The 18,603-nt window shown below is 29.1% G+C and overlaps 1 protein-coding gene across 1 annotated transcript in view; it reads right to left on the minus strand.

Moving 5' to 3' along the window:
- LOC142322280 (alpha-amylase-related protein-like) overlaps positions 1–13,284 on the minus strand; it is a 60,218-nt gene extending 46,934 nt beyond the window's left edge. The window contains exons 1-2 of the mRNA XM_075361188.1: positions 12,891–13,284; positions 705–850 (exon numbers count right to left, since the gene is read on the minus strand). Of these exons, the coding sequence (XP_075217303.1) occupies positions 705–850; positions 12,891–13,223 (479 nt within the window). The 5' untranslated portion in view covers positions 13,224–13,284. The remainder of the gene's footprint in view (positions 1–704; positions 851–12,890) is intronic.
- Between the last annotated feature and the right edge of the window lie 5,319 nt (positions 13,285–18,603).

Consider the following 18,603-nt stretch of genomic DNA (forward strand, 5'->3'; position numbering starts at 1 on the left):
AAAGCCACCGGAAATATTTTACGTCGGTCAAGTAGTATGTACCTAACATTGTGAAAGAGGGAATTTCGAAAAATTACTGTAACAGAGGTTTGCTATTTTGTTACCATTTATCAATTCATGTATTTTTTTTTTTTGCTATATTAAAAATAATGTTTATAAGTTACAGAATGAATAATATATTTTTCCTGTCTATTTTTTGTCTGTTTTGCTTCAACAAAAAACTGATTTTTAAATGTTTTTATTTACATTTTATTGGCTGAATTTAGATTAATTTTCTCATAATTAAATTCAAGTTTTGTTACTAATTCCATTTATTAGTTATTTAACAAAGATATTGCACCACAAACCTAAAACAATCTTGTTTTTTGACGCTGAATTTTGTATTTTACAACGGATAATTTAAAAACTACTGGACTTACATTCCTGAGTCCTGTTTTATCCTATTCCATAGCTCAAATTACATAATAAACCACAAACTTTATTTCTTAATTTTAGTCCCAAAAATTACAGTAGGGTTTCTTTTTATTAGAAGAGCTGAAATCCGGGTGAAATATTTTGCTAGCCGTAACTGGAAAACAAGCGTTTCTAGGACAATGTTTATATGAACGTTTTTCATTATTTTCACCAGTAAAACATGTCCTGACAGTATCTCTGTTTCTTCATGGAACATTCTGTATATTAAAAAGAAGTGATTAATGATTTACCTGATACCAAGTGAATTACATTTTTCGATCATATCTCTTAGACTTCTTTCATCACCAGAGTCATTATTAATGTTGTAATTAGTAACACTATATCTTTCATCCCAACTTCTACCACGATTTATAGCATGCTCAGTCACTGGAGATATCTTTGAACATAAAAGAAAACCAAGATAAATAAAGTCAAACTGATTACATATGAAGGTTAAACAATATTTTATCAAAAGTTCTTTTACGTAACTCTAATGCATAACATATTTATTAAAAAGCAGACCTTGGGTGTACCTCATGTTTCACAATGTATCAAGCAGCTGAGTTACATAATGTATTAAATATTATGTAACTAGTACAGATATAATTTTGACTTCTTGTTTGTATTAATGTGCAACCAAATTTACCTAAAATATGTAGATTTGTTTTTAGGCATTCATACTTTACAATGCAATGGTACTTTTTTGTGACTGCATTTAATGTTTAAACAAAATTGCTGTAAAAGCATTTCTATTAAATATTAATCTTTAAGAAATTAATTTCAAAATGTTAAATAAAACGTTCATGCCATATTTATATGTACATTTATTGTGCATTAAAACCTAGAAGAAATTGTTAAGAATAGCGTCTAAATTTAAAATTCATGCATTTAAGAATAACAGTTTTTTTTAAAATAGGAAATGACAAAAATTGTGAAAAATATCTCTGAAAGTATTGTAATGACAAAAAAAAATTAAAGCATATAATACAAACATTAAGACTTAATAAAAAATTAAAGCATAAAAAATTTCCTTAAAATTATTTTTATTTTTGTATATGTATAATGTTCATGACATTAAAGTTTTTTGAATTTTCATAAAAATTTACTATTCTTGCACTTAAAAAAATGTAGGGTAAATTTCAAATTTATAACAGTATTTTCTAAAATCTTTGTTTTTAGAAAAAATATCCATTAAAAATATAAAAAAAATTCCTATCAAAATATGTTTTATTTTATTATTTGAACTGTAATTAACCTTTGTAAAATACTGAAAATTAATACATATATTTTACAAAAAACTTCTGATATATCAGACTGCCTTGCTGCCCTAGCCATTGTTCCAAAATTCTATAATTAATTGTTTAAAAACCGAATAACATTATTTTTAGTAAAAAGGTTAAAAATTAACCTTAAGTAGAAATTTACAAAAATTAAAAATATGATTCCCACAGAAAAAGAAATATGTGGGTACACGAATTTTTATATATATTAATTTAAAATATCTTTTACAGCATTTTGCATGATCATAAAAATCTAGAGCTACATTATACAAGTAAAATTAGGCTTATTCAGAAAAAAACCAGACATTGCTTGTTTAATAATTACACACGTGAAATAATAAACAATTTTAAATACCTTTTTATCTTATGAAATTTATAATTGAAAAACTAACAAGCTTATCCTACTTAAAGACTACAAAATAATGCTACATAGATATTTTTGACTAAATTCACCATAAGAGAGTTAGTTCTTGATGAAAAGTATAATAAAGAAGTGATGAATTTCTTGAATATTTTTTCCATAGCTTGATCAGTTTTGTAGGTGCAGTACAAAAAGAATATGTAAGTTGTAGGAAATTAATTTCACTAAATCATGTTTCAAATGTTTTTCTTAGTTCCTTTGTCATAAATTTAATTATGAAAGACTAGCATAAAAAATAATAATACTCTTTAACAGTGATGGGGAGATAAAAACAAAATACTAAATTAACAGTGATGGAGGAGAAATAAAAAATGCAAAAATAAATTACAAATATTTAAACCTTTTCTTTATCATAAAGAGGTAATTTTGTAAGCTTTAAATATGATCTAATGACAGTTAATGGTAAAATCAGTAATTTCTTTAATATTTTCAAAAAACTTTTCTTACCCATTTTCCCTTCAAAGCAGTCTAGACTAACTTACCTCCTTTCCCATCACAACACTGTAATCTGTTTCTTATACTTTCCAGAATCGTAATAATAAGATAAGCTACATGTGTCAAACAAAAAACATTGATGACCCCAGTTATACAACCTATATTTTTGTAGTAGTAAATTACTATTTAGTTTAAAAATATAACTTTTATTACAAATTAAAAAAGAATTGTATGATATATTCCCAAATACTCACTTATGTTCAACAACTACGGTTGGAGGGTATTAGGGAAATAAAATACTAAGGGTAGACAAAACCAGTGAACTGGTCAACATCCTTGAAGGCAGATGAGGAAGAAATTCCCGATGGCAGGAAGGGTGGAAGAGCCCAGGAGGTGGATCTTCAAATGAAACCCAGAGCAAGTCTAGGAGCTCTTAGGTGGTAGCCCGACCACTGATTTTACTTTACAAAGCATTGGTAGCTCTTTTAGAGGAACTCTTTTCTTACTCACAATCTTCAAATACAAAATCAGGACAGGATTATTAGCAATAAAAATAACCAGAAATGTAAAATAAGAGATTAAGGATAGTGGATAAATTAAAGTTAATTACTTAGAATGTACGCAGCTTGGGAATAAAAGAAGGTGAGCTAGTTGAAATATTGAAAAGACAAGAAGTTGATCACTGTAGTTACCAAAACAAAGAAAAAACTTCAGGGAACTAAAGAACGTGGAGATTACAGAGTGATATAACCCAGAGTAGAAGAGCTTGCTGTGAAATAGCAATATTAATTAATTAATAGGAAGTGGAAATAGAAGCTACAGAATTATGAGTGTTGGTAAGAGATTGGTGATACCAAGATTCCAGATTATTAGAGGTCATCTAACTACTGTAGGAATATATGCTCTGGAAGAAGGTCAGAGAGAGGATACAGAAATGTTCTATAATTCTTTGCAGAAACAGTGTGATATATTTAATAAGAGTGATCATTTAGTTTTGTGTAGAGATTTCAATGCAAGGATTGGAAATCACCAATTGAAGGTGTTGGAGTTCTTGGAGAGTGTTGTCAGAATAGTAATGGGATTGAGCTGAGGTAGTTTCCAAGTTTTAATAAGTTTTAAATAAGTTACTCCTTTTTTTGTGGATACCAGTGTTCTTTGGTGGTTGGGTTTCAATTAACCATACATATCCGGAATGGTTGACCTGAGATTGTACAAGACTACACTTCGTTCACATTCATACATATCATCCTTATTCATCCTCATCATTTTCTGAAGCAATACCTTACAGTGGTTCTAGAGGCTAAACTGAAAAAAAGTAAAAACTCCTTTTTCAGGAAAAAGAATGTCCATAAATATAGCTGGTCGGCTCGTGGTCTTCAATGTAACTCCATTGTAAGTAATACATTATATTATTGTCAATGATAAGTTGAGATCAACAGTTGAAGATGCTGCAGTGAGGCATGGAGAAGAATAGGTTCTGATTATTTTATGGTCACCTTATTAAGGCTTTGGACAAGGTGGAAAACTAATACAGGTCTAAACAAGACAAAAAAAAAAGAAGTTGTTAAAGTGCATATTTTGCAGGTGGACTCAGTGACTTTTACCAGAAGCGGCTGAATGAACGTTTGATGGCATTTGAAACAGTTAAGGATGAAAATCAGGGATGGTGAAATGTAGAATATTGTATTAAAGGTATTACTTATGAAATCATTGGTATTACAAAGAGTAATAAGGGGTTGCAAGGCTTGCACAAGTGGAATGAAGATTTAGATAGAATAATCCAGGGAAAAAGGCAAGCGTACCTGTTGTTGTTACAAAATAAAACAGAAGAAAATGAGGAAATTTATGAGGAAAAAATAAATTGATAATGCAGCTGATCATAAAGAACACCAGCAGTCATGGGATAGATTTACATAGATATTAACATAGGTATAAGACAAACAAGTAATTTATCTACAATTTTTAATATTTACATTAATGGCACTGTGAGATGACAGAAAATTAATGTTTTTTATAGTATAACACTTAGTCCAAGAACAATCATTTTACATACATTACATACAATAATGTTAGTTTGGATTGTTTCTGTTAGGCTTTATATTTTGTTTAAATAGAAAGTAACACATATGCACAGACAATGAGAATCATGCAAACAGAACATTATACTGCCATTGCTTTGTTGATAATATATACCAGCTATAAAGCCAATAAATAATTTTTTTTAACTGATCAGTACATAATACAGTTCACATTCAGAATGGATAGATACGGTACTCCATTGATAATTAAAGGAACTGTCCCAGCATCGCTTTTTTTTCTTTTAACCACTGCGACCACCGTTAGGTATTACTTCAGAGGATGAGATGAATGATAATTTTTGTAGCGTGCGAAAATGCCATGTCTGACCATGATTCAAACCCGGGACCTCTGGATGAAAGGCCGAGATGCTACCACTCGTGCCACGAAGGCCGGCAATAGTAAAGTAAAATGCATCCCAGCATCACTTGAATGCATCAAAGGAAACTGTGGTAAAATCTTGATCAGAACATAAAATACAAGATTAGTAATAAAATAAAAAATTGAAGCAATTAAAGTCCATTCAATTAATATATTGTAGTTAATTATTTAAAATATCTAAACATTAAATAATAATATTAAAACAGATAGATGAAGATACTAAATAAAAAAAAAAGACCCTACAGAATAAATTATGATTCAGAAGGCTTCAATGAAAATTATATGACAAAATATTTAGATGCAGGTTGAACGGATGTGCAGAAATTTCAGGTTTCTTTATTTTATTGTTTATTTAGAACTACATAATTGTTTTTTTGACTGAGTAATATTGCTTCTGTAAAAGAAAATGTTTTAATAGTATTTCAATAAACTGATTGAGAGAGCAGTATGATTGGAGAAGAACTGAAACTGGGAAGCCTTGTGGAGTCAATTAGAAGATCAAAGCTCAGGTGATTTGGGCATATTGAAAGGATAGATGAGAAAGGATTGCCAGAGAGTATTTTGCATGTAGAGGAAACAGGTGGAAGACCAAAGGGTAGACCATGAATGAAATGGATGTATATGGTGATGGAGGAAGTGCACAAGAGAGGGATGTAGTGAGAGTAATGGAAGAGAGTTGGTTCATGGATTGAGGCAGACAGAAATTTTGTAGAAAGTTCAACATAAGGAAACTTGGATTAAAGGTAACTAAGATGATAATGATGATGAAACTGATCAAGATTTTTAAATGATTCAGCAATTTATTAAAAATGACAACCAATTATCTGACAGTCCATTTTGTGTCTTGAAAAATCTTAACTGAGAGAGAGCTCAAGAGATGATATTATACTTCAAGAAGAAATATACATATATTTATATATATTTTAAATTCTATTAACATAAACCATCCAATGCCAAATATTAAGGTAAAACTTATCTTTTATTTTATAATGATAGTACTTTCACAGGGTCCCACTCATGATTGAATTCATTTAATTAAATTGTATATTAATTATATTAAAAAAAAATTCTAAAATAAACCATGCACATGGTGTAATGTATGTTACATTACTGTAAAATTATAATTGAATTGTAGGAAAAAATTATAGTTGTTGCGATCAACACTTGTTTTGTTGATATGAAGACAGTATTTTTCGTGTTTAAAGACTCAATCATGTAATGATCTGAGTACAAAATCTAATTGGTTAGATATACGATGGTTGATGTGTGAAACCTTCAGTGTTAGAAGAAGGCACAGGGACTACGCTTCAACTAATCTGTTAATTTGATATTTAAGGGTTGTAAGTTATAGTAGGTGGTCATGGTTGGAAGAGGCCATACGAAGGCGATAGTAGGTTGAGTAAATACACTGATGGAAATATTTGCCAAGGCATTTGCATTGGTGGCAGACAAACAGAGGCCAAACTGATGACTGTGTTGTGTTACCAAGTTTACAGGGTATAAAAGACGACCTCTGATACAGCCCATCAGTACTAGGAATGGACAAAGTGATAAGCCAACTGGGTTTATCACAAAGCGAGAAAGCATCTTCTTCTGTGGGGGTCAGGATGTAAAATTATAATACAAATAAATCACTAGGTGGTTTTTATTAATAAATTTAAAAATATAATTTAATAGTGCAGAGGAATAATATGAATCTTAAAAAGATTAATTTCAATAAAATAAACATAAAAGCATGATAAATATTTAATATTGAAGAAAATTGCAATGTTTATTAAGGTGCTTCAAAGCAAAACAATACAGTAATACAACAGACAATGTCATGTATTCTTTACAATCTTATCAATCTACACCCAATTTACACTTCACAATAGTATATGAACATTACAAAGTATTCAACTTTCTAAATGTCAACATATCCAATCACATACACCCTTCAATATATAGAAAATATAGCACAACTGAATCACTTAATAAAAACACCAGATCCCCTGACAACTAATTACATTGAGACATGAAATTCTTGTTTCTTTTTTTTTTATTGCTGAAAATGAATCTGAAGTCAGAATTTTTCCATCACCTATGTTTTTGAAAAATCAAAATCTCCCTATTGAAGCATACATGAACAAGATTCATCACATCTGTACAATTCAAAACAACACAAAGCTTGTTGAGTTTGTTAGCCTGTTGCTTTTAATAGTTTAATATCTTTACTTAGTGTGATAATTGTATTAAATGAGTGAAAAATTAAGTATCATAATGCTCTTATGTGTGTGAATTATTCCAACAGTTTTTAATACGTGTATGGCAAGTTCACAATAAAATCAAATAAGAAAAATGGTACTCCTTTAATTAAAAAGCTTATAGATTGTACTTTGTAAAGTTAGTGATCAGGATAAGGCACGAACTGTTTATGTAATATGTAGTAACTGTCCGGTCAACTTTAAGAATTGGCTAACAGGCAGATGAAAGTTCTCGCTATTTGGTGTCCCCATGGTTTGGCGTGAACCAAAAGATTACTTAAATGATTGTTATTTCAACTTAACTAACGTGTCTGGAATTTCTCACTGGATTCTATCATTCATTGCCATCTGCACTTAAAACTTGTACCTAACAATGAATCCACCCAATTTCCAAGGTTCCTGAAAACCTTTTATGTGAGAACAGTGATGAAGAAGAATACATTATGGAAGAAGACAATCATAATTCAGGCTTTGAATTACAATACAGTGAGCCACATCTTTTCACAAGATGTGCTAAATGAAATTTAAATGTATCAAAAATTCAAGTTGAACTTTTAGGCTCAAGAATTCAAATTTGGAATTTATTTTAAAAAAGTACAAAAATCTTGGACTGTCAAAGCCTACAGAAATATCTCTCTCAATACTTTGCTGAAGAATATTACTTATTTACTGTACAAATACTATGTTACAATTAGGGTAAGTTCATGAACTTGGGGTTTAGTGCCTTTTCATTGATTCCACCATGTATAGCTTAAAAACAGTTCTGTTTCACAATAGTAATCAATTTCAGTGAAACAAAAATTTAATAAGGATTTTTACTGACTCTCAAACAAGAAAATTGATCAGAGATAGAATATTTTACACAGTGTTGTAATATAAGGTTATACTTTTGACATGTATATAGTATGTATTTGTTTCTGAAACCAAACATCTTTTTCAGTATGATAAATTAGTGTCATTTGATTTTTTCTGTCATGCTTGATTTATGCAGTACAACAAATTATTGGAAATCCATCTACATGCCAAAAAAATTAAATAGTATTCAGTAGAAAATAAACTGCAGGGTTTCACTGAATGCTTGATTGGGTAGACTGGATGCACATTCACCCACAGATACGATGCATGTGTACAGGCATTTAGTATAACAGAATCAAATTTTATGCATAGCACATGGATCACAGCATTTAAGAAAAATGCCATAAACATTAATGCTAAAAATTTAACTCCTTTTCAATATAAATGGTGTATGACTGGTGACTCTAGGTCTATGTAAAAAAAAAAATCTACTAATTTGAAAGCGACTTGTCCAATATTTAATAAAGTTACATAAACTGAAAAATATAAAATAAAATTTCAAAATTCGTAATATATAAAGATAGCCTACTGCAGATTAATATAATTATAAACCATTTAAAATCGCATCATAATGTGATGCTTTTAAGTCAACTTACATTCTTCTCTAATACGTTAAAACAATTTCATTCATCTCCCTGCCTTTATTTCATTTCAAACCAAAATACAAATAATTTCAAAAATCAATGAAAGTATTTTTTATCAAGTTATGGTAATTACTATGATACAAAATTTACAATTGTCCAATAACCAAGAAAGTTGTCTGGATGCATCTTAGCAATTGTTTAACCCACCGGATTGGTCTAGGGGTGAATGGGTCTTCCTAAATCAACTGATTTGGTAGTCGAGAGATCCAGCGTTCAATTCCTAGTAAAAGCAGTTACTTTTATGTGGATTTGAATACTAGATCGTGGATATTCTTTGATGGTTGGATTTCAATTAACCACACATCTCAGGAATGGTTGAATTGAGATTGTACAAGACTACACTTCATTTACACTAATATATATCATCCTCATACATCCTCTGAAGCAATACCAGAACGGTAATTCCCAGAGGCTAAACAGGAAAAGAAACAAGAAAAAGTAGGTATTCTTTAACAAAAGGTATCCCTATCAGAATTATTACATAGTATGAAAAATTTTTCTCCCTTACAACATAGAAATATAAATACAATAATGCAATACAAATTCCGTTTCTTTATGTCTTTAGGTTTCTTATTATGCAAACGATATAAAGTAAATATAACAAGATTAAACATTTTTTTTGAATTTTTGTTTTTGTTTTCAACCTACATTTGTAATTAAACATTCATATTATCTTTATAATAATGCACAGATAAGACACAGATGCAATTACATGTATGAACATTATGAAATTTCCCATAGATTGAGAAGTACCTAATATTATAATGTAGTATTACTGATTATTGTAATATTATATATGTAGTATTACTATCAGTATTACTAATTCAAGGATAACGAATAATATTAAGTATTCAACTATAAAAATTATCGGCAATATTGTATGAAAATGGATACTGCAAATTCACAACCAATGAGTGAAACTGACAATTATAGAAACTGTGCACCACACAATGTAAAAGAAACTAGAGAAAATGATTTTTGTGAAATTGGACCAGAAAGAAATACAGCAGCATCTCGCTGGTAGCAGGAAAAAGGATATGTTAAAAAAGAAGACAATTTTTGTGCATAGCAAAGGACAGGTATGAAAGAAACAACAGAATATCCATCCAATTCAAGTCAACAACAGCAATCGTCATTTCCGTACGGTAAACTGCCTGTTGGAGTAAGCGCTGCATTACTGGTGGCTTATGTTGTTAACAAAACAGTTAAAAGAAACAACACAGGAATTAAAAAAAAAAGAATTTGTATCAAACAACAAAGTAAAGATACCTGCACTTTTACTAAAAAATTATAATCAGCTCATTAATAACTGTGAATAAAGGTATTCCATATCATTTAATAATATGTAAATAAAAATTTGAATCCAGAATTTATTCATAGACTGTAAGGTAACCTTACCTTCCTATAAACTCCCTGTTTTTATAAATTTTTTTTAATCTCATTTTTATGTTAATAGTAGCAAGAAGTGTTTTTCTCACATGGATTGTGCTAAATTAAATTAAATTAGAATCTTCATACAGTTATGTTTTGGTTCATTGCACACTTTCGTAAGACAAGTTATAGATATATAAAAAAATATAAACAAGTGCTTTATAAAAACTTGCCAACAACAGTATTTAAAAATACACAAAAACACTCTTAACCATTTTACTAATGTACATCTAAGCAAATGAACATAGATTTACAACAGAACTTAGTCTCTCGAACAAAGGGAATAAATAAAATTTACATTTTTCTAATAACAAATACATAATGAATGTATTTCTTTCTAACACTTAAATAAAATTGTACAGAATAATTGATTCCAATAGGTAAGTTTACTTAATAATCGAAACAGATTTTTTTTTTCTTAATATAGTACTTAATACATTACCAGGATGAATTAAAAATTGCCAATTAACTCAAACTAAATGAAATCACTCCTAACTTAGTCTAAATAAAAACTTAAAAAAAGAAGTTTGGCAATTATAGTTTACAGTGGTTAAAGAAAAAGGTCACAAACAATAGATTTAAAAAAAATTAAATTCTGAATCAGATCTTCAAATAAAAATTAATAGATAATAAAACTACACACAGCATATAATTACAAAAAAAAATTTGTAAAATACATTTCCTCCTCACTTTTTCTTTATTAAAAGTACAATTCACTTCAACAAATAAGACATAAGTTAGACATGTCACAACCACATAGTGGTCCCACATACAGATTAATTAAACATGTAGACAAAACTATCAAATCATACATTAATAATATGGAATAAACCCATGCAGATGGGATAACAGTTAATATTTAAAGAACACAAAAACTATCTTCTTCACAAAACTAAGGATTTCACATTACACATTTGGATCCTTTCATGTAAACAGTTTTCATACTAATCATCCATTTTGGGGTTACATTGAAGTATACAATGTATACTTCATATATTGCATAACAAAAAATAATTGACTATTTGGTACCAATGGGTTTATCAGTTTTGAGTCGCCTGGTTGAAATATTTTTACATGCTACAAACAATCTCATTATTACACAATATCCAATGAGAAACATTGAGATGGGAGTATAACTAATGAGACAGAGATTATGAGGTATTGCAAAGCTGATGAATCATACTCCCATATAAAGGAAGTAACATGGCAATTCATACATTCATCATCCAATATATGTTCAGATATTCATCAACCCACTTTATATTTCACTATGAAATATGAACACAACAAACTAACTTTGATCTCATCATATCCAAATAAACACATTTTCAAATTATGGAAAAATTCACTAAAATTAGCATGCTGAACAACCACTTAACACTTCTAATCTTCCCACTGGGCACTAAAAAAATAAAATTAAAAACACAGCATCAAAGAGTATACAGTACAGTCCCACTATAATGCTATAACCTGTCCCCCAAAAAATATCTGAAAAAATAAAATAGGATGAATAAATGCTAGTCACCCTACCACTGTATTCGATGTTGGTGTAAAACCCACCATAAATCATTTGAAATTGTCAACAATACGCTTCTAATACAACATCTGTCAATTAGTAACGACCAACTTTAAAACCTTGGAAGTTCCAAAAACATGATAAAATAAAACTAAACTATGATTCTAATACAGTAATAAGAGAAATGTCCTGAACCAGTCCCTTAAGTTTAGCTAACACCTGCCAGGATTCCCTATGCATATCAACCAACAGTCATACAATATCACTAAAGTTATAAGGATAGAAGATTAATAAACTGGTTTAGAACTACTAAAAAATTATAAAACAAACTGAGATAACATGGCAATCCAGGAATATATTAACTAAACCACAATTAGTTGCACAAAATACTGCAGGCTGGATAATAGATAGATTGAATCAACACATTCATTAATATATTCATAGATTTTTTGTTTAAAACATTTTAAAAATTTTTCTCTGAATGTTATTATTTAAAATTGAAAATTATGAAAATTTTTTTTTAATTTTGAATAAAAGACTTTGAAGAGAATAAAAACAGTATAACAAAAAATTGGTCACTGTGATTTTGAACTTTCATCTAATTACAAACTCGACCTGAAATTACCACACCTGAATAATAGTCTACTTATATCTTGTTTTTGTTTATTGGTGTTCTTTTATTAATATTTATTAAAAATCATTTTGTACCAGTGTCAGTGTGAAATTAAAAACAGAACTTTTATTTTTATAAGTTACATAATACATACAATATACATCATTTTTATACTTTACTAGGAAATGATACTGTCAAAAGAAATGAAAATATTATGCAGGAATGGACAATGTGGTACCAGTATTCTCCTAAACATCACCTTAACTTATGAGGTGATTTTCCTTCCTGATAAAACTGATTCCAAAGAAGTTCAGATTATAATTCTGCAAGTTTAAAAAACAGTAGAGGCATATTAAACTATTCAAAAATAAAAAAATACATTAGCAAAATATTGAAGTGGGTATTTATAAACTGTTTTGTGAAGACTATAAATGTTTAATAAAATAGTAAGAAGCAAAATCTGTAATACTATAAATAAAATGGAAAAAAAAATTTCATTAGTTTTCTAATTAGTATAACTGCAAAATGGTTAAGCTGCTCACCTGAACTGCACCATACCCAAGCATTGAAAGTATCTTGCATTCATCTTTTATGTGTGTGTACGGCCAGTCAACTAAATGCACAATTACATCAGAGAATTCTGAAAATTTATGCCAGGTCTTGTATGAACTTTTTTCATCAATGGACTGTGGTTCTTTTCCAACAGAATCAACAGAATCAACTGAAGCATTCTGATCTATACCTGATTTAACATGATGTACTTTAGAATTGTCTGTATTAAAACTTTTACTGTTATTGTTCACGACTAGATCTTCTCCATCTCCATGACTTGAATGTAATAAATAAATTACAAAAATGAATCTGTAGATCATCATTAACCTAATACATTTAAAAGTACTGAAAGAATAAGATAATTTCTAAAGATTAGTGTGCATTGCGATACCAGTTAATTGCTCATTATATACCCGTTAAGTCATGTGTTAGAATTAATTTTACTAAATTAATTCATGCAAAGGCAAGTAAAAGTAAACAAAAACAATTTTTTTTAAACAAATACATATTCAAAAGGAATATTAAAAATAAAAGTTGTTTTCAATCCACAAGAAACTTAGAAAAACAACCATGTAAGAATAATTTCATATAAATTAATGCAAAACATTTAATTATTATTCATTATATACCATTCATTTCATGCAAAAGTAAATAAAATCAGTTTATTTGTTGTAAAATAATAATTATATATAGAAGTAATAAGTAGTTATATGTATAGAATTAATGAGAAAGAAGATGTTTTCAACAAAAAAAAGAAGAGATAAAAAAAGTATGCATATCCATAAAAATAACTTACAATACTAAAAATACTTCTTACAATAGCATCATGAAGTGATACTATCACATTTGATAACAATGTTGTAGGTATGATTATAAAAATTTGATTCTGAATTAATGAAATCAAATTTAAAAAGCCCTCCTGGTTTAGGAAACATTTACCACTGAATTTATTTCCTTTTAGTTTTGGAATTCATAGTAATAGATTTTTTAGACTTTTTTCAATTGAATTTAAAAATAGTAGTCGACATTTAAATCTACATTAGATGAAAATATTCATACTTGTGGCTTTGCAAGAAAGGCAGATGGAGTTTAGCTATTGGATGTTATCCTCTTAAAACATTCAATAGATTCTCTGTTGAAGAGAGAGAGATCATTAACTGGTATATTGGTGGGTGGAACAGATAAAAATCTCATCTCAGAGAATGAAGAAGAAAAGATGTCAGGAAATTTAAAACTGAAAGAACAGCCAATCCCTATCAGGAAAAATCGTGTCAACAGTTAAATGAAGAAGACTCGCGTTTAAGACAGGTGTTAGCTGCTAGAATATATTTTTACTTAAACCAGAGAGGTAACAGGATTGATAAAGAGTGAGAAGGCAGAGCACTGAGATATAAGGAGATATGTCAGACATAAAAGCAAGCCTAGGAAAAGAATACAAGAGCGAAATCTAGAACAGTGGTGGAATAGTGTAAGGAAAGAAGAAGATTGGCAAGTAAGATACTCAGTAAGAAGAAGAAATGACATCAGAAGTTACAGTCGGAAGAGTTAAGAAAAAAAAGAAAGCTTCGCACCAACAGGTGTTCTCTGCAAATAGAAGAAAGATAATTTGATTAGAGGCAAGGAAGCCGCTAGAAAAGGAAATAAATATTTTGATGGAGACAGATGGAGGGAACAGGAATATTTGAGTTGGTGATGTGCCAGAAGAGGACTCAAGCAAAGAGTGTGATAGAAGCAATAACAAAATTTTAAAAGTAATAGAGTAGCTGGAAGAGATGACAAAACAATGATAAAGATGCTTAAATGTGATTGTGATTAAGTAGAAAAGATTCAAAAAATAGCACAGGGGTCTGAATAAAAAAAGAGGTATAAACCAGAAGTGTAGATGAAGATTAAAATTGGATAGTATAGAAAAAAGGATATTTTTGCTTCAGATGTAAAATATCATCAAGGACTTTGGCTAGGAGATAGATATCCTAGACAAAATATAGGAATACATCAGTATGACTTCATAAACTTGACACAATATACTACACATAAGTTTGACAGAATATACTGATGATGTAATACCTAGGATATATTCATGAAATAGAGATAATAGTGTCATCAAAATTTATTTAGAAATTATTCTTACCGTTAGACAGAGAAGTTGGAAAGGTAAGCTGGGAATTAAATGCAGAGAAAACAAAATAGACGGTTACATGTTTTAAATTAATTACTAAGAGTGGACTTTAATGATTGCTTTTGTCAGGCTAGTGTAAAGATTAATAATTGAAAGATGCTTGCCTGAAACATATTCTTTGTGGATTTAGTGCAAGGTATCTGAAAGGTAATTCATTAAGGGGTTTAATAAGTGTACTGGTTACATGTGTTACACATAGCTCACCAGGCTGGTCTAGTGATTAACTCTTCAAAATTTCATTAATTAAAATTTAATTTGGATATAACTCTGGAACCAATGAAAATAAGTACCACTGATATGTTGTTGAAAAGCTCTTTATTAGAACTTATTATTGCAGTTAAGAAAAAGTACAAAATCTAATATTTTGGGATTTTTTGTACACTTTTGTTTCAGTCGATTACAATCAAAAGGGAAGGTGCACAACTATATCTTACAAAAGACCTAACTTCAAAATTTCAACATCCTACGACTAATCGTTTTTGAGTTATGCGAGATACATACATATACAGAATGGATTCAGTGATGGTCAAAATGAATATTTACGTTAAAATCTGAAAACCGAAATTTTTCGCGATCACAATTCTTCCTTTACTTCGTACAAGGAAGTAAAGACATTTAGTTAATTTTTGGAACAACCTATATTTTTAATACATAGTTCTGACGAATAACTTCACAATGCCGTGTCGAACACCTTCCTACATCTAGTAGAACCCGAGATTATCAGATGATCAAAGGAAATATTAATGACAAGGGTCTTGTGTCGAGTATATATAAACGCATAAATAGGCTGATATGTATATTGAGTGCCTAAGGACACAGAGTAGTTTTCCTTTAAATTACCCTTTGCATTAGTATGAAAACTCTTTGACAAATATCTGTGAACAGCAAGCGATAATCGATGCATTTGTAACTAACAAAGTTTTTTTTGGCAGCTTTACTGCCTCCAAACGGTAAATATATTAAGGGGATTAGTTATGTCAATAAAATCAATACTTTTAGAATAGAAACTTAATCTGACGTATCAATCGGTATCAGATTTGATTTTCATTTGCTTACGATTAGCGCAAGTCCTAAAATAAGAGTTGAAAAAACATGCCTTATTACAATATTCATTACTTAGTTACTTGATCCTTAGACACTAATTCTCTTGTTAAAAATGTTCTCTTGCGTTTAATACCCATTCTAAACGTAATAAATACGAGTTATTAGGTGCACAAAGAAAAAAGTATGACTAGCTTTTCAAAGATTTAAGTTACGAAGTATTTCAAGAAACGATAAATTTTATTTTTTGGAAAATTGAAGATCTAGTTTACTTGAAAGATTTTTTATTTGCCTTGCCTTTGATTAATTTCAAAGTTCTCCAACTCCGTAATCTTTCACTTTTTTACTATTTTTTTTTTTTTTTTTTTTTTTTTTTTTTTTACTTCCTACAATTATCTTCTTTCTTAGAATTTTGAAGTGCTATTAACGTCTTTCGTTTACTTCTATTGTTTCTTACCCGTCTAACGTAAAGTTTACTGCCGGATGACATAGATTTTTTCCATGGATAAAACATAAAACATTCGCAGTGCCAATTGCATGTGGCTTCTAAACTGTGGTCGCAACTGTTCGTCTTGAATTGCTTTGAATGTCGTCAACACCCTGCTATATACTGCTGTACATATATTCATTTGCGTCGTTGCAGCTGGATAGTATCATTTAATGTTTGATATGTATCTTTAGTATCTTTAGTCACAACTATATTTTAAAGCAAACAGCCGAACCGATATTCAAAATATTTTTATAAATCAATCTTTTATCACATTTCTTAGCAGAATTTTTAACATTTAAATATTTAATTTTACAAACTTTAGAAAATTATTGTTTTGGCTAATACAAAAGAATGACTTTCCTCTTAATAGGAATTGTACTATTTTGTGAATTAAGCTTTTTTTCAAAATAATTCTTTGAAAAATTTTGCTTTGAAATTTTACGTTTACAAGCGTCAGATAAAATTCTAAGAACGTAATAATAATAGATAATATTATTAAGAATTTACCTTTCCCGAAAATTAGAAATTTAAAATACATAAAGTAGTTTTAGGACGACCGTAAACCGCTTTTGAATAATCCATGGCGGGTTCATGTTTTATAAGTTTCCGCAACCACTTTTGTAACAATTCTTTCAGATAGATTTCAGTCATTTTCTTTCAGTTAATTTTAATACTATGAACTAATAATCATTGCAAATATAGCATAAATAAATATCATTAGTACAAAGTTAATACAAAAATACAAACCACCGGTATTACTAAATAAAATCCAATATTGTAATTTTTCAATAGTTCTCCGAAAATTACCTAAAGGTGCAAAACACTTGTACAGTAAATTTGTTCTTCTTCCTCTAAATGCTGGGACATTACACTTACGTAATTCCAGTCCACAGCAACTTCACGAACGTACTGTTTAGTTTCATGTCCTCCTTATTCATGCTAAATACTATGCTATTTTATACTACTGTCTAACTCTTTTCTTTTTACTTATGTAAAGTATATAAATTTGTTATTCTAGTTGAGTTCAACAGCTGTTTTATATTACATATTTTTTCTTTCTAATAGTATTATTAGTCTAAATCAATCAGTAAAGAATGTAACTTAAAATGTTAACTAAATATAAATATGTTATTTATAATACTCTTTAAACATTTATATTGTACATGTACACCATTTTAAACTTAACTATGCGAGATAATTTACTAATGATATAATATTTAAATAAGTGAAAATGTATCTAGATGTGCTATAAATTATTTGAAAAATAATTTATAACACATCACTTATAAGTAATTTATAACACTTTAATATAAGTTATATATTATAACTTATTTAAAGATATTAATGATCCAGCGGCATAAGTTCTGCATAATGAAAGGTGCACTTAGGAATAATTATTAACTTTATTTGTTCCCCCGGGCAGGATATATGAATATTTGATTTATTTATTGTGGAACTCTTCAAACAAAAACAATCCAGGTTAATGTTACAAATCTTTCAACATATCAATTTATGGCTAATCAAAAGGAAATATTAAAGATGCCAATTATTCAAGTGAAATGCAGCCTACAACAACTTATTTCTTCATTACCAACAAGTAATTTCATTTAATTATTTCTTATTTAACATTGTTAATTAAGACTGTTAATTCACAATGAAGAGAACAACTAATTAGACAGAGAGGATCAATTAAATCCTCAATAACAAGAATCTGTACATTTATTGAAAAATATGTCTCTCAAATTTATATTCATCTTTTACGAATTAAATTAAAAAAATCCCTTTCGGCACGCCGGAAGGCGGAGGTAGATTTCACCGGTGCTAAGTAGGGGATAAAAAAGATTTCCACCTTAAAATTAAGAAAAACTTCAAATTTACCCAATACGACAATGGTTGCATGTGAAGCAGATTTTAGATGTCCGAAGTATCTTGGGGTTACATTCCAGAAGAATTGCAGATACACTGAACACATACTTAATATATGTAAAAAAGC

This window comes from Lycorma delicatula, chromosome 3 (assembly GCF_047948215.1).
Source record: "Lycorma delicatula isolate Av1 chromosome 3, ASM4794821v1, whole genome shotgun sequence".
NCBI lineage: Eukaryota > Metazoa > Arthropoda > Insecta > Hemiptera > Fulgoridae > Lycorma > Lycorma delicatula.